Source organism: Carcharhinus amblyrhynchos, chromosome 8 (genome assembly GCF_965287045.1).
Source record: "Carcharhinus amblyrhynchos chromosome 8, sCarAmb.v2.hapA, whole genome shotgun sequence".
Classification (NCBI taxonomy): Eukaryota; Metazoa; Chordata; class Chondrichthyes; order Carcharhiniformes; family Carcharhinidae; genus Carcharhinus; species Carcharhinus amblyrhynchos.
Window position 1 is genome coordinate 53,914,561 of NC_137331.1, and position 26,435 is coordinate 53,940,995.

At 40.5% G+C, this 26,435-nt stretch overlaps 1 protein-coding gene across 3 annotated transcripts in view; it reads left to right on the plus strand.

Moving 5' to 3' along the window:
• Window positions 1-26,397, plus strand: part of stau2 (staufen double-stranded RNA binding protein 2) — a 346,610-nt gene extending 320,213 nt beyond the window's left edge. For 2 of the 3 annotated variants that reach the window (XM_080194075.1, XM_080194076.1), the window contains exons 14-15: window positions 16,667-16,755; window positions 25,275-26,397. In XM_080194075.1, the coding sequence (XP_080050201.1) occupies window positions 16,667-16,755; window positions 25,275-25,407 (222 nt within the window). In that variant the 3' untranslated portion in view covers window positions 25,408-26,397. The remainder of the gene's footprint in view (window positions 1-16,666; window positions 16,756-25,274) is intronic. The other variant, XM_080194077.1, reaches the window with a different exon arrangement.
• Window positions 26,398-26,435: the final 38 nt, after the last annotated feature.

Consider the following 26,435-nt stretch of genomic DNA (forward strand, 5'->3'; position numbering starts at 1 on the left):
GACAGATTTGTGATCTGCAAGGGAGTCAAGGGTTATTGGGATAAGTAAGAAAGAGGACTTTAGGCCACAACCAGGTCAGCCATGATCTTATAATTGCAGAGCTCCTGCTCCTATTTCTTAGCGTCTGTTTTGGGACTTAAAATGAGCAGTGTATACAAATTTTGGATACGAAGTATTGCACAGGGCTACACCACCAACAAAATACAGACCATATTGATCCTCATCTTTTAAATGTGCCCTAGCAGTCGTCTCAAATTAATGTTGGATTGATTTAAGTATGTAAAAAAAATGTTCCTGCACTTGTTTCACAATCCTTTTGTGCATTGCATGAAAAATTAGGGTGCTGCAAGTGCCGTTCAAACTTTAAATTTTTCCAGTTCTGCAGGAGACTACTGGAAGTTGCTGAAGAAATGGTAGGGCAAGTATTTTATTATTTCTATTTATGTTGAGCCTGGAGGAACTGCATCTGCTGTGGGTGGTAGTGGGGCTGCTAATTGTGGATGGGCGAATTCCAGGAGACGTGTGGGAAGTGCCATCACGGAAAGCTGTTGGAAGTGACATCACAGAAAAACAGCAGTTTGGCGCAAATGGGTAAAACTAGGGAAAAGGCCTATGACACTGAGTGAGAGGAAGTTAATCTATCTCTACTATATTCCACTACTGAGTCTGAATAATTCCTTCCCCTGTTCTCAGGGGGTGGAAATCTGCAGCACACCACAGTCTGCCCTGTCACCTCTAATGCAATCTAAACTAACTATTAACATCAATAACTAATTGATCACTATGCCAGTATCCGGCCACTTTCCTTTTGCATCAAAAACCTTCAAACATCTTTGCAACTTGCCTTTTAGAATTCTCTTGGGCAGGTTGTGAACACATTCTCATTTTTCTGCTAGCACTGATTCTTCCTTCTCTACCTGTACAAAAGCTACTGGTATATCTTGCACCTGGATCTCAGAGCCCACGGTATTCTTAAGACAGAATTTTAAATGTGGACATGTGTAAAAGAGTGCATGATAACTTTGGGTGCGGATTGCGATGTCATCCTGCATCCGTGCAATATTTTGGTCAGCAGACACAGGCACCAATCAGCAGTGCGTCAGCCCACAAGTAATGAAACAATTGAGGGATTATCTGTCATTTCATCCAGAATATTACATTGCCTGTGTGATTTATGGATCATCGCACAGGCAGAACGAGCAGATGGGTAATCTGTTTTCCAATATTCTCTATCTCAGGCAAGAAGAGGTGGGCACCTCCATCTGAAGGTCCTGTCAGAATTGGGGCACACTTCCCTTTCCCTGGGACATGGTTGCTCTAGCCTCCTGAAATTGTGATCACCCCTTTCCTGACCCCCCCAGGACATTCCCAACTATCTTGCCCCCAGGACTTATCTTGGTAACAGTCCTGGGATTTAACTCTAGGCAGACCTGTGCAGTACTACATTTTCTATATCTCCAATTTCCTTGCTGATTCCCATCTGACTCTTTTCCTGCACTCAACTGTCTGTGTGAAATAATACACAAGAGCAGCTTCCCAGATTTTTTTACTTTGTTTTTCAGCCAAATATGCCTTGGCCAATTCAGTTTCATTGCTATCTTTTCAAATTAAGTAAAATATCTTTTAACTCCATTCTCTATAAAATTAGGCACTTATTGAAAATTATTGGTTGAATCAAATTTCGAAAGGAATCAGAGTCACCATCTGAATCGTTTTTCTCCTTTCTTCCTTTATTTTAAGCTTCACTTTAAACAATACACTCTGTTTGGCTTTTTTCCCCTCTGTGAAGCAATCTATCTCTTTTCCTAACCCATTCCTGAATAGCTAACTTCTCTCTCTGAAGTTCAAGTTCAAGCTTTCGCATTTCTATCTCTTGCAATCTTTTCTTTTCCTTTTCCTGCTGTTCCTTTTCCCATTGAAGCTTATTATTTTTATTGCTTTTAACCTATCACTTCTCTTTTTTTCCAACTTAATTTTTAAAATTTCTCTTTATTTTTCTTCTTCTTCTGATTCAAGCTTTTGCTTTTCTTATCTCTTCATGTCGAGCTGTTTCATTTGCAACTGAAGACTTACCATCTCCAGCTGTGATGCAATGCTGGACAAATAGTTTAACCATATCAGTCTTACAAAATTCTGCTTTTATTCTACCTGCACTTTATCTGTTAACTCGCTCAACTCTGATTTAGTAAGGGCTGTCAAAAACCTGACATTCACCTTCCATGTTCAGAAAAGTCTTAGCAATTGCCAAAGCCATTTTGCAGACTATCACTTTAGAATCCTTCAATGCCAACTCCTGAGTTCAGTGTTTTTCTTTTACTCGTATTCTTTGGATTCACAATCTCAAATCAATCAAAGAATTCTAAATAATTCGCAAATTGCCTCCAAACTTATGACCACAGCATACGTTAATTGCTAAGCAAACCAGAGGAAAAGAATTGATCTCAGAAGAAAGAAGTCCAGTAACACTTTAGCAACTTTAAAAAAATTAAAGATTTATTAACAAGAAGAAAACTTAAGTACACAAGATTCCAATTACACAGTAAAAAATAATCTTACAAACCATTTCCCTCAAAGGCTCCCTACTTCAGATACAAGATTGTTTTTCATAGCCTAAGATTTTTCTGGCTTGACTGGATAGCTGATTCAAACTTGGAACAGAGGGCATAGTTGCTAGATAACGGGGTGCTCATTTAGATAGATTTGAGGAAGAATTTCTTCTCTTAAAATGTGGTGAATCTTTGGAATTCTTTATCCTAGGAAGCCGTGGAGGCCAAGTCCTTGAACATTTTCAAGATTGAGTTGGATAATTCTTTAATCAGTAGGGGAATTAAGGATTATGGAGATGAGGCAGGAAATTGGACTTAGTGAGTGTTAGATTAACCATGACCACATTAAATGGTGGAGCAGACTCAAATGGCTGAATGGCCCACTTCTGGTCCTATTTCTAGTCTAGCCCAGAGCTGTCTTCAAGAGACCTTCCCCACACAGCCAACAACAAATCCTTCCAGCATCTCTCCTAAGAGTCAATTTTTTCCTTTCATCTATGATTGCATTGCCCTCAGTACTACTTTGAACACAACTTTTCCAAATTCTAAAAGTTTTTCATGTTTCTATTTTATCTCTGTTTTCTGGTCAGTAAAATGTAATGTGCCCCCTTCTGTTGACCTATTTCTTGTCATCTCCAAATTTTCTTTGATATTAAAACAAACTTTTAACTTTTCTAAAAATACAAATATTAGATCCAACCTATTTACCTGTACCTCACATCATAATATTTCATTAAAAAGGCACAAATTTAACACTCCTCCCCCCTCCACAACAAGCTGTCTCTAGTAACCTTTTTCTGATTTAATTAAATCGCTTATGCACAGAGACAGCTTTCTTTACAGAAAAACACAATATTCCCCAACAGGTATTTTAAAAAATAACATTCATTCTTATACTTGAGAGGTGTAAGCAGCTTTCACTATCTTCTCACAGTAAAGTCCTCAGGTTTCAAATACCCATTTACTGACTATTCTCTGTCAGTGCTGCTCATATTCACCAAATTGCTGTTTGCAGGAAATGCTGGGTCTCAAATCCAGCTAGTTGATAGTTAGTTCTGATGAATAGTCATCATCGACCAAGACATTGGCCAAAGTTTTACCATCCGCCCGCCATGGGAGTGGAAAAGGGACAGAGCATGGAAAGGTTAATGACCTCAGGCAGAGCATGGAAAGGTCTGTTGACTTCGGGCAGGGTTTTATGGTTTCAGGACGAGCAAGGTCGTAAAACCCTGCCCATTAACTTTGTTTCTGTTTCCATTGTTGCTGCCTGATCTAGAACATAGAACATAGAACATAGAACACTACAGCACAAACAGGCCCTTCGGCCCACAAGTTGCGCCGACCACATCACCTACCAACCTACAGACCTATCTATAACCCTCAATCTCATTAAACCCCATATACTCATCCAGAAGTCTTTTAAAAGACCCCAGCGAGTTCGCCTCCACCACCACCGACGGCAGCCGATTCCATTCACTCACCACCCTCTGAGTGAAAAACTTACCCCTAACATCACTTCTGAACCTCCCTCCCCGCACCTTAAATCTGTGTCCTCTCGTAGCGACCATTTCAAACCGGGGAAATAGCCTCTGAGAGTCCACCCTATCTATTCCTCTCAACATTTTGTAAACTTCTATCAGGTCGCCTCTCAACCTTCGTCTCTCCAGGGAAAAGAGTCCCAGCTCCCTCAACCTAACTTCATAAGGCATGCCTCCCAGTCCAGGCAACATCCTTGTAAATCTCCTCTGCACCCTTTCAATAGCTTCTACATCTTTCCTATAGTGAGGCGACCAGAACTGCGCACAATACTCCAAATGAGGCCTGACAAGGGTCTTATAAAGTTCCAGCATTACCTCCCGACTCCTAAACTCAATCCCTCGATTAATGAAGGCCAGTACACCATACGCCTTCTTGACCACCTCCTCCACCTGCGAGGCCGATTTAAGAGTCCTGTGGACCCGGACCCCAAGATCCTTCTGCTCCTCAACACTACTCAGACTTCTGCCCTTAATAGTGTACTCGTTCATCCCGTTGGTTCTGCCAAAATGGACGACAACACATTTATCCGCGTTGAAGTCCATCTGCCACTTCTCCGCCCAGTCCTGCATCCTATCTATGTCCTGCTGCAACTTTTGCCATCCTTCCAGATCATCCACAACACCACCGACCTTCGTGTCATCAGCGAACTTACTTACCCATCCCTCCACTTCCTCATCCAGGTCATTTATGAAAATGACAAACAACAAGGGTCCCAGAACAGATCCTTGAGGCACTCCGCTGGTGACTGACCTCCATTCAGAAAAAGCCCCATCCACAACCACTCTCTGCCTTCTGCAGGCAAGCCAGTTCTGGATCCACAAGGCCAAAGGCCCTTGGATCCCATGCCCTCTCACCTTCTCAAGAAGTCTTGCATGGGGGACCTTATCAAACGCCTTGCTGAAGTCCATGTACACTACGTCCACGGCACTTCCTTCGTCAATGTGTTCAGTCACATTATCGAAGAACTCAACTAGGCTTGTAAGGCACGACCTGCCCTTGACAAATCCATGCTGACTATTCCTGATCATGTCAAACCTCTCCAAATGTTCGTAAATCTTGTCCCTCAGAAGCCTCTCCATCAGCTTACCAACCACTGAGGTCAGACTCACCGGTCGGTAATTTCCCGGGCTATCTCTGTTCCCTTTCTTAAAAATAGGAACTACATCCGCAATCCTCCAATCCTCTGGAACCTCTCCCGTCTCCATTGACGACGCAAAGATCATCGCCAGGGGCTCTGCAATCTCTTCCCTCGCCTCCCACAGTATCCTGGGGTACATCCCATCTGGTCCCGGCGACTTATCTACCTTGATAGAATTCAAAAGTTCCAACACATCCTCCTCCTTAATATTCACGTACTCAATCCTTTCCATCTGCTGCAAATCCATAACAAAATCTCCCAGATCGGCTTCCACCGTGAATACTGAGGCGAAGTACTCGTTAAGCACCTCCGCCATTTCTTCTGGTTCCACACAAACCTTTCCCCCCTCACCTTTTATCGGTCCTATCCCTTCTCTTCTTATCCTTTTACCTTTCACATATTTATAGAAGGCCTTGGGATTCTCCTTAATCTTACTCGCCAAGGTCTTCTCATGACCCCTTCTGGCTCTCCTAATTTCCCTTTTAAGTTCCCTCCTACAGTCCTTATACTCCTCAAGATCTTTAACATCTCCTAATTCCCTGAACCTCTTGTACACCTTCCTTTTCTTCCTGACTAGGTTCAACACATCCTTTGTGCACCACGGTTCCCTCGACCCACCAAAACCCCCTCGTCTCATCGGAACGTTGTCATTCAGAGCTCCAGACACACATTCCTTGAATATCTGCCACCTTCCTTCGGTACTTTTCCCTAAGAACGCCTCCTTCCAGTTTATTTGTCCGAGTAACTTCCTGACTTCTTCGTATCTCCCCTTACCCCAGACAAACACCTTCCTAGCCTGCCTGATCCTATCTCGTTCCAACGCAATTGTGAAGGAGATAGAATTATGGTCACCATATCCAAGATGCTCTCCTACCGAAAGATCCATCACCTGCCCTGGTTCATTCGCCAGTACCAGGTCAAGTACAGCCTCTCCCCTCGTAGGCTTGTCCACATACTGCGTCAAGAAACCCTCCTGAACACACCTAACAAACTCCTCCCCATCTATACCCCTTACCCTAGGGATATTCCAGTCGATGTTTGGGAAATTGAAGTCTCCCATCACGACAACTCTGTTATTAAAACATCTCTCCAGAATCTGTTTCCCTATTTGCACTTCAACTTCCCTGTCACTATTGGGCGGCCTATAGATTACACCCAGCAAAGTTTTTGACCCTTTGCTGTTCCTAACTTCCACCCACAGAGATTCTGTAGACAATCCCTCCACGACATCCTCTTTCTCTGTAGCCATGACACTATCCCTGATCAACAGTGCCACGCCACCACCCCTTCTGCCACCCTCCCTGTCCTTCCTGAAGCACCTGAAGCCTGGCACCTGAAGTACCCAGTCCTGTCCCCGAGACATCCAAGTCTCCGTAATGGCCACCACATCACAATCCCAAACAGCTATCCACGCCCTAAGCTCATCTACCTTATTCACTATACTCCTTGCATTAAAATATATACACTTCAGCCCCTCAGTCTGGGCATTTCCCATCTCCACCACCTGTCTAACCTCCCTCGCATACTGCCTGCGGTCCTCCCCTACCTGGGAGCGAACCTCCTCCGTCCCAGTTTCCCCAACACAGTTCCCTCCCCCCATCCTTTCTAGTTTAAAGTCCCCCCGGTAGCCTTAGCCAGTCTTCCCGCCAAGATACTAGTCCCCCTGGTATTTAAGTGCCACCCGTCCCTACTATAGAGGTCCCACCTACCCCTAAAGAGGTCCCAGTGATCTAGGAACCGAAATCCCTGCCCTCTACACCAGTCCCTCAGCCACGCATTCACCCTCCACCTCATTTCATTTCTTCCCTCATTCTCCCTTGGCACAGGCAGCAATCCTGAGATTACTACCTTCGCTTTTCTCTTCCTCAGCTGCCTACCCAGTTCCCTATAGTCCTTTTTCACAAGTGCCTCCCTCTTCTTACCTACATCAGTAGTACCTATATGTACTACTACCTCCGGTTCCTCACCCTCCCCTTTCAGGATGTCTGGGACCCGCCCAGAGACATCTGCTGAGTATTTCCAGCAATTTTTGTTTTTATTTCAGATTTTCAGCATCTGCTGTCTCTGATCACCCCATAGAGTCAACCCCCAACTTTTATTCACGTAATCCTTAACATTGGACAGGAGAAAGAAGTTTTAAATCCAAAATTTGTGGTGAGGGGGTTCCAGGATCACTTGCTCAGTATATAGATTGCATTCTTTATCATCTGAAGTAATCAGTCACACAATGTGACACTCACAGTTCCACCCAGAAGCACAATACAATATTGCTACCATTCACTACTTTAAAACAAAAAGAATTTCTGAAACCACTTTGTCACAGTATTTAGTTTATTGCATGACACTGTTTCTTTATAACTTTATCTTAAAAACCAGAAAGCATTTTGGTTGGAAGACTAATTTGCAGCAACTAATAGTTTTATTATTGCTCCACCAGTGTTAAAACTTAAACTTGTGCAATTCCTTCACAAAATATAAATATCACAAAATTGTTTACTCAGTTTAAAAAAATACAGAAACAGACAAGAAGAGCTGAGTATTCCATGTCTGAATTTCAATCATTGAGAGTATTACACAACTTAAAACTGCTCCAGACAGTTTGGCAACAGTCAATTATAGTTCTTAAAACTACAAATCTTAATTAAAGGTGCATCATATTCCTAAAAACGGTGACTCGTGCTGCAGTGCAATTTCAGACAATCTTGGGTATCTAATTCAACTGACTATTCCTCAGTGTGAATGTAGGCCTTTGAAATTCTTTGGGCTACTACCAATCTTCAATTGTATCTCTGACAGGAGACACAAAAATGAGTGAAAATCACCACCTCCATAGTCAGTGTTTTCAGCTCTACGACCTGTTATCGTAGACCTGAATTCTGTTCCTCTTTGCACAGAAGCTGCCAAACCTGCTGAGCTTTTTCTGTTTTTATTTCAGATTTCCAGCATCCATAGTATTTTCCTTTTGCATTTTAAGTTTTTTTGGGTCTAGATTGTGAAACCTTGTTACAAGCCCTGAGTGTTAGCAAGCTGTTTGATCTTATAGATCCATCTCATTTGGACCTAATCTTGTTCTCAGCCTAACTACGCTTGTGCCTCTAATAAGAATGAGAACCCCCACTAGTTGTTCTCCTCCTACTAAACCAGGGTACTAAGATTAATTTTAACTTGTGGCTAAGATCAGGAATTGACCTTGGAACCTTCCAAGCTTGTATTGATTAGTATTATACCTGCCATTGTATTTACTCACAGAGCCATTGGAGGAGTGAAATTGCCAACTCTTGTATAATTCACTATTCAAGTAAAGATTTTGAAAAGAAAGTGTTAGACCTACCCTGGCATTGCACATACTTCCTCATTCAGCTTTTGAACTGCCTTGTCAGAACTATTGTTCTAGAGGTTGAGACCCCACCATCAGGTTCATTCCTGGGTGCTGCCCCCATTTAGCATTGCTGCGTGACATCCAACACAAGGGTTCAGCAACCTTAATAACAAATTTTTCAAATTTAGTCAAAAATGGAATATCTTAAGAGGTGCAATATTATTACTCGAATGCCAACAATAATGAGAAACTAGACAGACATTTCAACAACATTTTAAAGGTTGATAATAAAAAAACTGTTAATTGAATAATACCTCTCACAAGTATAATGTTAATTAATTTCTAAACTTAAAAACATTCAATTACCCTCAAAATTCGTTCCATTAATCTGTCGAAGTTAGGAGCTGCCGAAGTTCTCTATGAGGCGTATGCAGCTTCCGAGCCATGGGTTGCCGGACTCCTTTCTAACCAACGTTCCTTTAAACAAACTGACCAACTAGTGGCCAGGGGCATGCTCGCCAACCAATTAGTGGAAGTAGAGACAGGCTGTAGTTCGAACAGCAGCAAGGCTTTTAAAAAGGAGCCAGCAACCATTATTATGTTTGCTAGTTTCCAAAGAGGAGGATCTGGACTCAGCACCATAAATACCTAAACAATCTTTTGTGGACTTACAATGTAAGTGTGGTGCTGCACCCACTCCACAATCACAAGCATACACATGAGTTGAGCAGCCTGATGGCATAATTCTCCTGAATATTCCAAACATGTGGAGCCAAGGACAATCACTGATCTGTGAACAAAGCTGATGTCTCTATTAAAAGTGCAGGATGCAGCACTGTAGCTTGTGTCATCACGTATGTTGGTGCAATTGAATATAGTGAGTGTCTTAACTCGCCCACTTGACCTTGCAAGAAGAGTGTGCATAATGCCAGAGCAAGAACTCAGTCAAACCTGGCCATTCTGATGGCTTTGGAAGAGTTGGCTGGTCAGGAAGCCACAATATGTGGAAGTGGGCAGCGGTGAAAGTGAAGCCTGGCCAACATCATCCTGGCCAAGACGGGGTGAAAAGGTTTAAATACATGATAGGTATAGAGTTCTCTTCTCCCTCTTTGACTTCATGCCCAAGGGCCTGCTTCAGACCTGCAGAAGCAGGTAAAGACAAAGGTGGTTCAGCATAACCACTCTCTTATGTCTCCCACTGGCTTAATATTGAGGGGGGTGACAACACAGTGAAAGCCAATGTCATTGGCAGAGGAGGAAGACATAGAACTTGCATCGTCACCAGTCAAGATACCAGAATAGTATCTTGATGAGGCCAATAGCTGCTCTATGGTGGTCCATGTGCTGAGATGGTAGCAGTTAAAGTGCCTCTGTGAGTCTGCATTTAGGTTAGAAGCCATTGATTAAATAGACAGCCTTTGTCTTTTATCCATCACCATAGCCTCTCCAGGACAACGAACAGCTGCAGCAGGTATGGTTGTCTCAGGATGAAGAAGTCATGGTAGCTGTGTAGATACCATGCACAGACCTGGACCAAATACTTCTGGTGATTGCATACCAGATGAACATTGAGAGAATGAAATCCTTTCCTATTCATCAATACCCCTGGCTGCTCTACCAATTTCCTGATGTCCACATGGGTGCAGTTGACAGCAGCTTGCACTTGCCTGAAACCATTAGCTTTGGGCAGCCTGAAGTAGTTCGGCATTCATTTTCTTCAAGAGAGCTTTTAAGCCCCCATAGCCTTGATTTGTTTGTTATATAAATGCACACCATGGCTAGGTGAGTTTTGTCAATCTTGAATGGACATTCCAATTGCATCTTTCACTGAATCATCATGAATTAGTATTAATGATGACTGTGGCACTATATCATAACCTGGCCATCTTTAAAGAAGCCTTTGCTTTTAAGTTTGACAGAAACAGTGACAGTACAAATGTAGTGGAGTTGACAACTTCGTTGATGTATCTGAAAGGAAACCATTCACAAAAGACAGTATTGTAAAACCTTTTAAATGAGCCACATCTATTATTATTCTCTTGTTCACTATCTTTCTCTATTCATTTGAATTTGATCCATTTAATATAATACCTTGATGTTGTATCGTTGTAAATTTCATTGGAAATACTAACAATAGACTTTGCCAATGAAGAATGAACTCTATTTAAATGAGATCTTTTTCTTTTTTTTATGTATTATTAGAGATGTATCACACATTGCTTTTACCTGTTTTTTTTATAGTGGGAGTGGTTACTGATTTGGCAAGAAAAGTTGGGTTTCCTTGATACTTTACCTGATGGAGTCACATGCATTTACTTTTACTGCCTCACCAGTCTGCCAACTTCTCATCTATTGTAGTAACAGAAATGCTGGAGCTATACAGCAGGTCTATTAACATGTCAGGTGAAGACCATCTTCAGAACTGGCATCACGCTGACCTCAGGACTAACAAAGACAAAGAGGAGATGTAAATAATGATGAAGAGTACTGTAAAGACTTTTACAAAGAAGCAGTTAAAGAGTTAATAAACTGAAATAAGTAAAAAAATGCTGGTTATGCACATAGAGCATCTCAGTAAAGTTGTAAAAGAATTAGGAAACCATAATATGAGTAATAACATAAGAAATAGGAGCAGGAGTAGGCCATAAGGCACCCCTGAATCTGTTCTGTCATCAGGTAGGATCATGGCTGATCCTGTACTTCAACTTCACTTTCCTACCCAATCCTATGATTTCCTTAGAGCCCAAAAACCTATCAAATCCAACCTTAAATACATTCAACAACTGAACAAGTCTAGATCTAGTCTCTCCCACAAGGGGAAACATCTTCTAAGTATCCATCCTGTCAAGTCCCCTCAGGACCTTAGATGTTTGAATAAGATCAGCTCTCATTCTTACAAACACCAATGGATACAAACCCCAACCAACTTTTCCTCATAAGCTAACCCCCTCATCCTAGGAATTAGTTGAGTCTCTGAAGAGCATCTAAAGCGGTTATACCGTTCCTTAAGGAGACAAAAACTGTACATGGTACTCCAGATGTGATGTCATCAAATGTCCTGTACAATTGTAACAAAACTTTCTAATTTTTATATTCCATTTACTTTGCAATAAACAACATTTGCCTTCCTAACCTCCTGCTGCAATTGCATTCTAACCTTTTGTGACTCATGTACCAGGACACCAAGATCCCTCTGTACTGTAGAGTTGTGCATTCTCTCTCTATTTAAATAATATGCTGCTTTTCTGTTCTTCCTGCCAAAGTGGACAAGTTCACATTCTCCCATGTTATACTCTATCTGCCAAATTGTTGCCCACTCACTTCATGGGTGGATTTTTTTCCTCGTTGTCCATAGCTGGTTTTGTGGCAGGTAGGAACAGAGAATCTAGTGGAAGCCAAAAAATCAGAATTCTGCAGCATGAAAGCACTTTGCAATTCTCCTGATGGAGGGTTAATGGTGATTTGGGTATCCCGCTGATGAGTGAAGCAAATACCGTTTGTGTTCATTACCACCTCAAGAATGCTCGTTAAATCTTCTGCTCACCGGAATCATGTGGCACATTCCAATCTTGCATCATACCACAACAATCAATCTGAATCACATTTGAAAAAGAGTGGCATGCAAGGTTGGACCTCACTTGGCTTGCGACTTCAGTGTTCATAACCTACTCGCCAAAGCAGTGAGCTGTCTGATTGTGATGCCAGTGGAACGTCACATTGCTGGTGGTGCAAGATTGGTCTGATCCTGCCTCTATGCTCCAGAAGGACAATGGTGTGCAGAGATACTTAGGCAGGGCTGAACATTCAGACAGATACCAACATTTCAACTGACTGAGGGGGACACAGGGGTGGGGAAAAGGAATACACGGGTGGCAAAGTGGAAGTAGGCATTGCAAGAGGCTGAGGAATGGGATACGATGGAAGGTATCCATCTGGCAGTGAGTTCTACATTCTAACCACTCTCTGGTTAACAAAAGTTTTTCTGAATTCCGTATTGGATATACTAGTGAAATTAATATAGCATATGCATAGACAACAAAATGTTCTCATGTATGTTGTACCTATTTTGAGTTATTGTTTTTGGACATAACTTGCTGGAAGAGGAAATATAGAAAACAAAAAGGTAAAAATATAAACACGTGGTACTTTTGTCGGAATAAAAACGGGAAAGCATGGATGAATAGTTTTGAATACATTTTTATTATAAATTAAAGAGTTGTTTAACCTGAACGTTACAAGTAGAACATTACATGTTACAAATAGAGGCCTAGAGGTACAGTCCTGTACCAAACTTATCAAGAGCACTAGATATAATCATCTCATTCCATTACACAAATTATAAAGATGCTCAAGGCTAGCTTATTCCCCAGGAACTGGTGTATCTTTAGTGACAGAACTTCTACACATTCTTGCTTGTATTCATGACTGCAGCCCATTTCCAGGGTCAAGGCCATTTTATGTATTGAGGGTGGATGTTAGGGTTACTGGCAGCAATGGAGCATTCACCTCACTTGGAGAGAAATTACTATGCCTATTATTTCGAAGAGTATGTTCAGTAGTCATATTAGCTGTAGATGCTTAGAAATTTATGGTATTTTAAAATTGGTATTTGCATAATGGAAATGATTGCCCTGCAATGCCCTCCCATCTGACCTTTGGCAGCATAAGGCACAGAATTGTCTACTGCTTTCAGTGATGTCAGGACTGCAAAAGATAAAATAACTGTGTTGTGAAAATGCATTGTAAAATGTCTATGTAATATAATGAAATGATGCACAGCTGGTCCTGCTCTTGTTTCCACTTCAAAGCAGTGCTTCTTTTACTCTAATTCATGCAGGCTGCTTTTATTACCTCTCTGAAGTAGCCATTCTCCATTCACAAATCTTGATGATGATTGTTCAACCCTTTAGGATCAGTCTTTAGACCTTAATGACTATTGTCCAGTGACTCTGACATCCATCGTATGAAGTGCTTTGAAAGATTAGTCATGGCACAAATCAATTCCAGCCTCCCGGACTACCTAGATCTATTACAGTTTGCCTACTCCTGCAACAGGTCCACAGCAGACACCATTCCGTGGCACTGCACGCAACCCTGGAACACCTAGATAACAAGGCCACCTATGTCAGATTCCTGTTTACTGACCACAGCTCAGCCTTCAACATTATTATTCCCATGAAACTCATCTCCAAACTCCGTGGCCTGGGCCTTGCCACCTTCCTCTGCAACTGGAACCTGAATTTCCAAACTCAGTGACCACAATCAGTAAGGATAGGCAACAACACCTCCTCCACGATCATCCTCAACTCCGGTGCCCCACAAGGCTGTGCTCTCAGCCCCCTACTATATTCCTTATATACCTATGACTGTGTGGCCAAATTGCCCTCCAATTCAACTTTCAAGTTAGCTCAAGACACCACCGTAGTGGGTCAGATCTCAAACAATGAGTCAGAGTACAGGAATGAGATAGAGAATCTGGTGAACTGGTGCGGCAACAATAATCTCTCCCTCAAGGTCAGCAAAACGAAGCAGATTGTCATCGACTTCAGGAAGCGTAAAGGAGAACATGCCTCTGTCTACATCAACCAGGATGAAGTAGAAAGGATCGAGAGCTTCAAGTTTTTAGGTGTCCAGGTCACTAACAACCTGTCCTGGTCCCCCATGCTGACACTATAGTTAAGAAAGCTTACCAACCCTCTACTTTCTCAGTAGACTAAGGAAATTTGGCATGTCAGCTATGACTTTCACCAACTTTTACAGATGCACCATAGAAAGCATTCTTTCTGGTTGTATCACAGCTTGATATGTTTCCTGCTCTGCCCAAGACCACAAGGAACTACAAAGGTTGTGAATGTAGCCCAATACATCATGCAAACCAGTCTTCCATCCATTGACTCTGTCTACACTTCCCTCTGCCTTGTCAAAGCAGCCAGCATAATTAAGGACCCCATGCACCCCAGACATTCTCTCTTCCACCTTCTTTCTTTGGGAAAAAGGTACGAAAGTCTGAGGTCATGTACTAATCAACTCAAGAACAGCTTCCTCCCTGCTGCTGTCAGACTTTTGAATGGACTTATCTTGCATTAAGTTGAACTTTCTCTACATCCCAGCTATGACTGTAGCACTACATTCTGCACTCTGTTGTTTCCTTCTCTATGAACAGTACGCTTTGCCTGTATAGTGCACAAGAAACAATACTTTTCACTGATGTTAATACATGTGACAATAATAAACCAAATCAAATCAAAATCAAGTCCAGCTCTTTCATTAATCTGTGTATGCATATTTGCTGTTTGGAGTAAAAATCACTGCATGGTGAGCAGTAATAGGGTAGTGGAGGCAAGCTTTACTGCTTCTCTTGTCATCTATTAGACTTCTTAAAATGTATATTAATTTCTTATAATTGTGAAACAAAACACTAGCGAAGAGAGAAAGTTAAAATGTTATCTGCAATTTTTTTTATCAGCATTCACAATTTGTCCCCATTTTGGCACATATTCTCCTAAAACAATATTTGCTGCAACTGATGACTAGCTTTGCTTGCTTTCTTAATTTTCAAAACTATACTGTTCCAAGCAATATATATGGGTTGATTCTATTAAAGGGAAAACTTTGATCTTTTAAAAGATAAAATCATAAGTTCAAATTGTAATACTAATTACAATTAATCAACATCCTAAAGTAAAGCATTATTTAGAATTCAAATTACAGAAAAATGCAGCCTGAGTAAATGTATAATCAAGATAAAACAAGATGATTATTTCAAAACATGCCAAAATATGAAACCAAAGAACCGATATAGAAATAAATGCAAGCAAATATTGAAAATATCAAGGAGAATAATTTCCATACACAAAGATTAATATTTAGAATAGTCCAGAAACAAAATAATAGAGGTAAAAACACTGGAATTGTTCAAACTGTGATTAGATGCAATGATGAGAGAGTTGATATACTAGTGGAGATCAGCTCTGTTTGTTAACATGCCTTTTGCGTATCTCAGCTTTGGAGCCATTTGCTGTTTTTCTGTAGTGGCAGTTTTTCAAAAATGTAAGTAGGTCATTAATAAAGTCCGTTTTTCTAAACACATCCTGACTGTATATCTAATACTGAGTTTGTTACTTCCCTTTTGGTATGAACCACTTCTTAAGTGGTTAAGGTTCATTCACTTTGTAACATGGAAAATGCAGGCTGAGAGTCAGCTCATTTTCTGGAATGAACTCAAAACTGAACTAGAAACCAACAGTATCTGCATTTTTCATTTTTATTTGCAAATTACTGAATTCATTAAAATTGCGACATTTTAAGTTTGAAAACACACACCCCTTTTAATAAATTAGGTCCTTATTCATAATGCATGATAAAGTAGCCCATGAAGCTCGTGCCACTGCAAAATGCAAGTATTTTAAAATAAAGACTGAATGGAGCATAAATACTGACTGACATGGACTAGTCAGGCTGAATGGCCTGTTTCTAAGCTCTATGTCCTATTTAATCCTCGGTAATATATTTAGTACAATTCCTAATGCTGTATTCCAGGGTAAATACTAATTATAAAGTTTAGATACGTGGGAATGAATATTTCCAACCCCTGGAGAAGAACTTGGAGATGGCTGCAGTGGTAAAAAGGGGAGGTCTCTAGAGGGAAGCCTGATGTGTTCTCACCACCACAGATATTATCAAGGGCACCTAGGACAAGAGGCAGATGGCCAACTAAGTTAATTAATTTGTATATTGATGGCCATTTTACAATTGTGTAGGATTTTGCCAGCCTTGAAATGGTCTCATGCAGCCTCAGTGTTAGCCACGTTTATTGGTGCAGAGCCAAGGTTGCAGAGCTGTTGGATCAATGAAAGCACCAACAGCTTGGAGAGGCAAGCCACCTTCTATACTTGGAAAGCCATCCAACCTCTTAATGGCCATCATCTGTAAAACTGCCCCCGTCATTACTCCACATTGACTCAGGAACTGCTTTTAATCCCAGTGGTAGGATCCATGGCGTACCAGTAAAATTTCAACCAAGATGTATAGCTTTTGGGAATTGAATGAGGAAAAAGTATTATATGAGTTTTGAAAATTGTGCATGTTGCCAGGCTTACCTAGGTTTGCTCTCTGCTTCTGCAGGCAGCTTTAAGTGCCTTGAAGCAGCTGTCTGAACAAGGACTCGATCCAGTGGAGGGTGCAATCAAGATAGAAAATGGATCCATTGAAATGTAAGTGGTATGAAAATTGTTATTTGATAGTAGAGAATTGGATATTTCTGAAAAAGGCACATTTTGTAGAAGCTTTTCATCTTGCATTCACCAGGGCAATTGACAAGAGTACCAATGTAAGGAGAAATAATACATTTATACTGTATGAGAAAAGAGTGCTGATTAACCGCAGATGAACTCTGATGGGGAGAGGCACTGCGATGGAGGATGCACCAGTTGAAGTTGATAGAAGTTAACTGCCAAACATTGTTTAAAGTTTAAACCAGACAACTTGACTTTAGTCAAGACATTGCCCTATGAAATGAATCCGCAAATGGCGATCACTTATTTTGTTTAGCTGAAATAGGCACAATGTGAGTATATGTTCTTTTTGTCTGCAAAGAGTAGAGCATATATGTAGCTTCCTGTACAAGTAAATGCACCACACTGCGAGCCTGACCAAATCTTAAATTTGCTGTCAGTGTAATTCTTAGCACACTGAACATCTGCATGTAATAATTTCCTTACATGGTCTTAAAGGGCTCCAATTTGGGCACTAAATCACCATTGAAATGGACAGTCAAATGAACCCCCTTTTCTTAACATACTAATTGAGAATTCTGCCTGGGGCTTCTCTACCATGGTCTACTGCAAGCCTACCTCCACTGGTCAATATTTGCACTGGGATTCTCAAAGCTCCACACACTATAAGATTGGCCCTATCGGCAACCTCACACATAGTGCTGAACCATTTCCTCACCGTGCAGGTTTGATACTGAAATAGGGTGCATCAAAGGCATGCTGCAGGATAATGGCTACCTGATCCAGTCGTTTTGCATTGTATACCACACAGCCTCATGAACAGGCTAAGGTCATTACTTTCAGTCCTGTAAACTGCCCAATCCACCTCAGATTACCCTGGAAAGGCAAGGTATCTCAAAATTTGAGCAACAGGTGAAGATAGCTGTTTTGTGCTGCTACTATCCAGTAGTAACACAAGTTTTCACCACTACCAGAATGCTGCTGTCAAACCACAAAGACATCCTGCGTATCTCAGAAATGAGTAATGTGGTATATGAATTTGAGACGGTGTGGTTCTAGGTATGTAGGCTGAACGCCCAGAGAATGGTAGATCATGTCAAACAGCATGTCCCTCTTGCTATTTGAAATGGGCAAGATACAGACCACACCTAACCAGCCTATGCTTGCAAAACTCAGTGCTCAACATTTATATGTGATTCCACAATTGGACAGTGTTTGCTAAATAATCCTCAGTGTGCTAAGAATTATGTTGACAATCAATTTAAGATTGCAAGAACAATGTAGCACATTTATGTATATTTACGTGTATACTAATGTACAGGGCCATGTTCTTTTGCAGACAGAAAGAACAGATACACACATTACGCCTGTTTCAGCTAAACAAAATAAATGACGGCAATTTGCTAGTTCATTCCTCAGGGCAATGCCGTGACCAATCAGGATGCAGAGATGCCAGCATTGGACTGGAGTTGGCGTAGTAAGAAATCTCTCAACAGCAACAGGTTTATTTGAAATCACAAGCTTTCAGAGTGCTGCTCCTTCATCAAGTGAGTCACAAATCAATTTTATACTCACCTGATGACAGAGCAGCATTCCGAAAGCTCATAATTCCAAATAAACCTGTTGGACTTTAACCTGGTGTTGTGAGATTTCTTGCTGTTGACCAATCAGAGTTGAGCTTCACGCTTTAAATTTCAAACAAAGTTTGCCAGTTAACTGTTAATCACCATCAACTGTTGCATATTCTCCATGGCAACACCCTCACCTGCCAATCTATCAGCACTCTCTTCTTACAAGAGAATAAATTTGTTGTATCCCCTTGCATTAGTATTCTTGGGAATTATCCTGATGAGTTTGAGATGAAAAACTTTGACAAACTCATTTTTCAGCAATACTCAAGATGGTATGCACTAATAATACACTGGAGCCCTTTAATTATTTTTCTTCGCTTTGCTTAAAGATATGGTAAACAGATAATACCAATGCGGGAGGCAGAATGAATAATAAATAGCTATGGAACCCAGTCAGAGAAGTATTTAGGAACTAAGTAGATGGCAATGCAATTCAATATGGATAAGTGTAAAATAATTGTTATGGAAGCAAGAAACCAAATGAGTATCCCTCAAGTATTACCGATAGTTGGTAAAAGGCTAATTTGTTCATTTTATTTCCTATTAGTTTATTAGAGATTTAACCTATTTAAGTGATAAATAGATGAATGGTATACAAAGTTTGAGTGTCCCTCCACCAAAATGCTCAATAGCAACTTTTAGACCGATATGAGTCAAATGAAACTTTGGTACAGTATTATTAATCACGAAATCGAAGGCGTAAGATCTATAAAACTGTCAACACTATTTGTAAAGTTAAAAAGGTGTCAGTCTGAGCTGATTGGCAAAGTTCTTATCTCTGTGTCCAAAGATCAGCCCTATTTCAGCACAATAACTGAATGATACTTCAGTGCAGCACAGAGAGTGCTACATTGTTGGAGGTCCCATTTTTTTAGGATGAGGCCCCATTTACTTTTTAATACATAAAAGATTTCTTAACACCAAAACGAGGAAAGCGCTGGAGTTGCCTTTGCCAACAATTTAACCTTTAACAAATACTACTAAAAATAATTAAATCTGTATTAGGACCTTGCATTGCATAAATCGACTTTACCAGCACTATGGGGATTATTGCACTTTGAAAGTACTTAACTGACATGAAAGATGTGGCTTTCATTGTGGCTGTAAATGGTGCTGTTTAAATGCAAATGTTTCTTTTAAAAAAGAAACTTGCATTAATGGAGAGGTTGGGGTACAAATCTAAAAGACATAAGGTATTGATCAGACTTCAACTGAAATCCTATGTGCTCTTTCAAAAAGGCTATGTAGGCTTGTTTTCTCTGGAAAAGAAACTTTGAGATGACTGACTTGAAGTTCTAGAAGTAACAACAAAGTTGACAAATCAAAATGTTTGCACTGGTGAAGAGTTCAAATGGCAAGGGAATTAATTAAAAATTAGGATCCTAAAATGGTAGGATCAGTATCTAATGCCCCTGTTTTAGAGGAAGTGTTAAGTTGATCTTTTTCTACATCCTAGCTATGAATGTAACACTACATTCTGCACTCTCTCATTTCCTTCTCTATGAACAGTATGTTTTGTCTGCAGAGTGAGAAAGAAACAAAACTTTCAGTGTAAATACATGTGACAATAATAAATCAAAAATCAAAATCAAAAAATCTTTAAAATAAAAGCAATTACTAGTGGAGAGAGGGATTTCAGAAAAATACATTAAACTTTCATCATTCATTCATTTTCACTTTAGCCTTTAGTGGCTGTTTGCATAATCTTGCTTCTTTAGTTATTTCAACCCTTCTTCAGTCCACATTGCGGTTATCCACCCATCTGCTTTTTCTTCTTCCTCTTCTGTTTTTATGTTCAATATTTCCATAATTGTTGCCATTACAAGGCTGGTGGATCTTTGTTTCCAATATCCATAGTTGGCTATCTTACTTTCTCTGTCTGTACCTTCTACTCTTGACCAAACCCACCCCATTTGCCTTTCTGTCCATCCTAGTAGATTCATTCATATACTAGCATTATTGTCCAGAAACGTTGTTTGGGTAATTTTAACAACCCAACAACAAAAAACTAGGGCTGGATCTTGCAGCTCCCACTGGGCTATTTTCACCAGGGGAGGCACATAAAATTCAAGGGGTGTCAAATCCACTCCTACCCCATCCACTCCCGAGCTTTCCCCATCGCCAGTCTGCTCACCATTTTTAAATGACTAATTAACAGTCAATTGAGTTTGTTATCAGAATCATAGAATTACTACAACATCAAAGGAAGCCATTCAGCCCTCCATGTTTGCAAAAGCGCTCTGAATGTGCAATTCACTTGGTGCCATTCTCCTGCCTTCCCTGAGTCAGAGGAAGACTGAAAAATTAAGGCCAGTGCCTCCACAATTTACATTTTTATTCCCCTCAGTATCCTTAGTCATATCTCATCCAGTCCTTGGTGCCTTGTTCACTTTATGTACAGACAGCCTTTCCAATATCTCGTTCTGATCGATTTTAAGCCATTCTAAATGTCTTTCACCATAGCTTTAGTAGTATCTTCTTCCTTGGTAAAGGCAGATGTAAAGTATCCATTTAATAACTTAGATATGCCCTCTGCCTCTGACGTCTTGCTGCTTTTTTGGCCTCTTTGCTTGCTGACCTCTCGGTGCTTTTTTGGCCCCTCTTGCTGAACCTGCAAGGTTTTCTTTCTCTAAAAGCCAATTGACCAGAATAATACATTGTCAACATCTGCCGTGGATAGGTGGGTGGGAAGGAGTGAGCTGCTGCATTTTTAAGGCAATTGCTTAAAAAGTGGGGAGGAATGAGATACGCCCTTCAGAGGCATTCCCTCCCCATGATGATGCTCCTTTTTGGAGACCTGTCTGGTCTCCAAGCCCATGTCCTTGCCCCCTTCCCTAGGTTTCCAGAACCTTCCCTGTCCAATACCCTAACTTACCTCTCTCCAGGATCCATTACTGCTTTCAACTATGGACCTTCTGGCAGTTCCAGCAGTGTCAGTTCTGGAGCTGCTGGGATTGCTGGAGCTGTCAGCCAGTCTGATTAGCTGTAGCTCTTGAGGGTGGGATAACCTCCTGCTGAGGGGTGGAAATCCACACTCTGCTTGTTTAGCCCACTAGCAACATGTTATGGCTGCAGGCTGAGCTACCTTTAGGTGCGTTGGCTGCCGGCTGACTCTTGCAAAAGGATGTGGTTGCGAGCAATATGCCCCCCACGAGATGCAGCCCCTGGTCTTTTTAGATCAGCCATCAGGGGCCTGAATTCTTGCAGTAATAAATATTCACAATGTCTCAAATTTGTGTTAAACATGTTGTATTAGCTGTGTGACCATCAGCAGCTGTTGTGATGTTACTTCAAGACTGACATGGAAACATCTGTATCCAGATCAGGAGTAGGCCATTTAGTCCCTCGAGTTTTCTCCATTTGATAAGATCACATCTGATTTACTGTTACCAGGCAAGGATCTAAAAATAATTAATAACCCTACTTCCATCATTCACTGGGGAAGAGAATTCCACAGACTAACGGCCATCTGAGAGAAAAAAATTTTCCTCATCTCAATTTTAAATGGGAGATGCCTCATTTTTAAATTGTATCCCCTAGTTCTGGTGAGGCAAGATTTCACTCAGAACTTACAGCATGCAATAATTAAACCTGATCAGTGTGTGCCCTCAACCAAAAGCAGCAAGGATGTTCTGTAAAATATTCCCGTTACAGAATTCACCTGTTTCCATATCCATTGAAATCATTTAAAAAGAAAATCAGGTGGTTTCTATAACAGGCAGGATATTCACAGTGCTAATTTTATGGCCAAGAAGTAAGTTGACAATTTATCCCACTGTAGTAGTTTGAGGTTGACTCGTTGTGGCTCAAAGTGGTTACCAACGATAAAATAGTTATTCACAAGCAAGAATCTGACTATTATATATGCAATGATTCTTCACTCCTCCCTGGCTCCAACTGAGGATCTTCCCCCTCCCAGAACACACATCTTTGCCACCCGTCTTGATACTCCGCAGGGTCTAGCCCAATGATATGGCCGTTAGGGATCACCCCCTTCAAGGGGTCACACTATCACACTCCTTCCCCCCTCCAGTTCCTGTGTTCACCAATGGATGAAACAAAAAAGAACATCATTAACATCAGCATGCATATTACAATACACGTCAGGAATACCCAGAAAAACTCAGCATAAGTTGATCCATGGACTTCCAAACCCTGGTATAATGTCTCAATTTTGTGTTATGCTCTTCAGGAAAGGAAGGTCTGGTTGGACAGTTGCAAAAGGCAAACTCATCAATCTGGGCTCATGATCCTCCTCTGTAGCTGCTGAGTTAAGAAAATGCTAATTGCTCCAGTTCTACATTTACAAATGAGACTCCTGATGAACCCGAATTTACTGCAGGGTTTGGCTGTTGAATCTCTGTATAGATCCAGCTGCTTCCTCAAATGTTCTACATGTTTCATGACACAACAACCATCTATCTTTACAACATAAGACACCGGTCCTGTTTTTTCCACAAACTTTCCAGCCACTTATGTTGGTCTTGCTGCAAAGTTTCTGACCAGAACTAAATCATCAACTTGGATAACTTATTGTCTTGAATTGCGATTTTCGTTGAGAGGTTTGTCTCATCTCCATCCTCCCCACCAAATCTGGAAATATCATATCTAACCGTGTATGTGAGCAGTGTCCCATTAGTAGCTCAGCTGCTGTGATCCTGTGGTCAGATTTGGTGTAATATTGTATGTCAACAAGGAACTGGCTATATGTAGAGGTGGAAGCCTAATAACTTGTTATTTCACTGATGATTTGAATGTTTGTAAGGTGCATTCTGCTAACCCACTTGAGGGTGGATGATCAGATACTGATCTAATGTGACAAATACCATCTAATTTAACAAATTTTTGAAACTGCTCCATTGTAAATGATGTGCCATTGTCTGACATAAAGACCTTTAAGATGGCATGGATAGCAAAGATTTTCCTCAATTTGTCAATGTGGCAGTGGCCATTGTGGAGTTCATTAGTTGGATATTTAACCATTTAAAATGCATATCCGCTAATATAAGAAACACGTGTCCCATGAAGGGCCTGGCAAAGACTATATGTATTCTTGCCTAGGACCTGCTTGGTCACTCCCAAGGATGCATATTTGCCAGTGGTGGCAATGCCAGTTAGGCATCATAACTGAGGCATTGACTATTTTTTCGATTTCTTTATCAATGCCCAGCCACCAAACATAACTTTGAGTGAGTGCTTTCATCCTGCTTTGTCCTGGATGTGAGTCATGCAATTCCTGTAATAAAAGTCATCTCCCTTGGGGTGGGACAATAACACATCAGCTTCATATGTTATCTCCATTCTCCTTTGTGGGTAAGGTTCAAGTATTCTGACTTATTTATTGCCAACTTCGCATCACCATTTTCTTACTTTCAATAAGACTTGGTCTCTTTCCATTCAAGTTTTTATGTGTTTAGCTGAGGCTAGCAAAGTCTCTACCAGGTGCTGGGCCAGTGGTGAAGATACTGTCTGCAGTGAGGACAAATGGCTGAGTGTTTCCACATTTGGTATTTGTGACCCTGGGCAGTGCTGAAATGTAGAACTGTGCGCTGCTAACAATAGAGCCCACCTCTGTACCCTTGCAAAGGCCATCAGTGGCGCTGACTTCTCTGAATTGTTTAAACAATAGCACTCCTTCCATCATGAGGTCAAAAGTGATGATGTTCACTGATGCACAATGTTCAGCACCATTCGTGACTCCTTAGATATTAAAACAGGCCATGTCCAAATACAGTAAGATTTGGACAAAAGCCAGGATTGGGCTGACAAGTAGCAAGTAACATTCATACCACACAAGTACCATGAAATGACCATCACCAACAAGAGAAAATCTAACCATCACCCCTTGACATTCAATGCATTACTATTGCTGAACCTCCCACTATCAACATTCTGGCAGTTATCATTGACCAGAAACTGAACTGGCCTAGATATATAAATACTATGGCTACAAGAGTAGGTCAGTCACTCACTGCATTGAGTAACTCATCTCCTAACTCCCCAAAGTCTGTCCACCCCCTACCAGTCACAGCTCAGGAGTGTGATGGCATACGCTCCAATTGCCTGGATGAGTGCAACTCCAACACCACTCAAGAAGCTCAGCACCAACCAGGGAATCTGAAGATTTGACTTCTACCATCATGCTGGAAGGTATTTACTACGTTACCACATGAGCAGTGTGTGAGCCAAGATTGTGAATGTTGTGAGGCTGTTTGACCATTGCAGATATCAAGCCAAGCCAGTCTTTGTCTTGCCACATATGTACACTTGATATTTCAGAATGTCAGCACAACTGTATTATTTCATGTAAAAGCAAAATCCTGCAGATACTGGAAATCTGAAATAAAAACAGAAAATCTTTAAAATGGTAGCAGGTCAGGGAAAAAGGATTTGCAATTTAATTTTTTGAAGCAGGGTTATAATTTCATGCAGTAAGTGTACTGTTTCAGTGTTATTATAAGTCATATTAAAGGTCCCATAGGGAGTACATAGGACAGATTTTGCAAACCTTCTATGGGATGATGTACCCAATAGCCTGCATTAGCCCAATTTCTGAAAAAAATGAAAAATAACATGCATGAAAAATAGCATGAAACAGCATGAAAAATAACTAACAAGAACTCAAGAAAATTTCTTCTAAACCAAGAACACATTTTTAATATTTGATTTGTTAAAACATCCAGAATGATTATGTTTCTCTCTGTTAATTTTTGCTATATTCATAAATATATTTATGTTGTAATATTCCACTATTTTATAATCATGTGTTCACTGTTAAATATCTTTGTAATCTATTTAAATACATTGATATCATGTGATTCATGTTTTTTTTAAAAAAAACTAATTTAGATCAATTCGTCTTTGCAGACAAGTCAAACATCTGGCACAGAAAGCAGATCATAAACAGGCTAACTCAGGCACCACAGCTCAGGACTGCAAGGATTCAAAGGCTGTCGTCAAGGAGCCTGTAGCACCCACGGCTGCCGCTGCATCCTTATAAACCTGTCAACACGCGATAGGGTGTATGTGTATGAGGAAATGACCAATACCATTATATGAATTTATGTGAAGACAACACTAACAGATTGCAAGTGAAAAAAAAATGCATGGTACTGTTAATTCACAAGGGAAATGACCAGACTGTATAGATTCCCCTTTGCAAAGAGAAATAAATACTTGTGTTGGTTGCCTGTTAGCAGTAGATTTGCTATCATGCTGCTGAACTCATATCAATTTTTAGTGGAAAGTGATTTTGTAAAAAATTGATAAGATAAGATTCACCACCATTGGCTATAAATACTTCACCATTGTTACAGTAACCACCAATTTTTCTTAGTGTAGCTTTAGTTTCAGCTTTTATGATGCTTGAGTATTTAAAGTTAACCAATGGCAGTGCCGTGAGAGTTGTAGTTGTTGTCTTCATATATAGTCATTCAGCTTATCTTTTTATGCTGATATAAGCATTTGTCATTCTATATGCATATATATGATTAAGATACAGACTGCTACTCAAGAGTTGTATGCAAAGGCTGAATCACAAAGAAAAATGCTTATTGATACATGAACTGATGTTAGCACTGATCAGTAGAGGTTATAAGATTATACTCCAGGAAAGCAGTTAAGGTGTTTGATTTTCATTACCATCACAGAAATTTGAGGTGTCTTGCCTAGCAGTAACATTTTGTACCCTTTGCTCATCTGTTCTGTGAAGCACATCTACACCCATTCTGTGTGTTGTACAACCCACTGTGTGCATCAACTGAGTGTTTTTAATAACTGCATTCGGACCTGGATAAACAAAGTAATCTTAGCACAAGGCAAGGTCCACATCTACAGCAAAGAAAACACCGTGATATATTTGAAATATTCTGTTTGTTGGGTAAACCATGATAATTGGGCAGAAGGTGTGAAACCCGGTTGAATTTTGTATGGATTAGTTCATTTTGAATTTATGATTGGCCAAATGCAGTAAAACCACATCAGTTCATGAGTAATTTTGTCTTGTGTCTTTATTTAAGTACAGTTTTT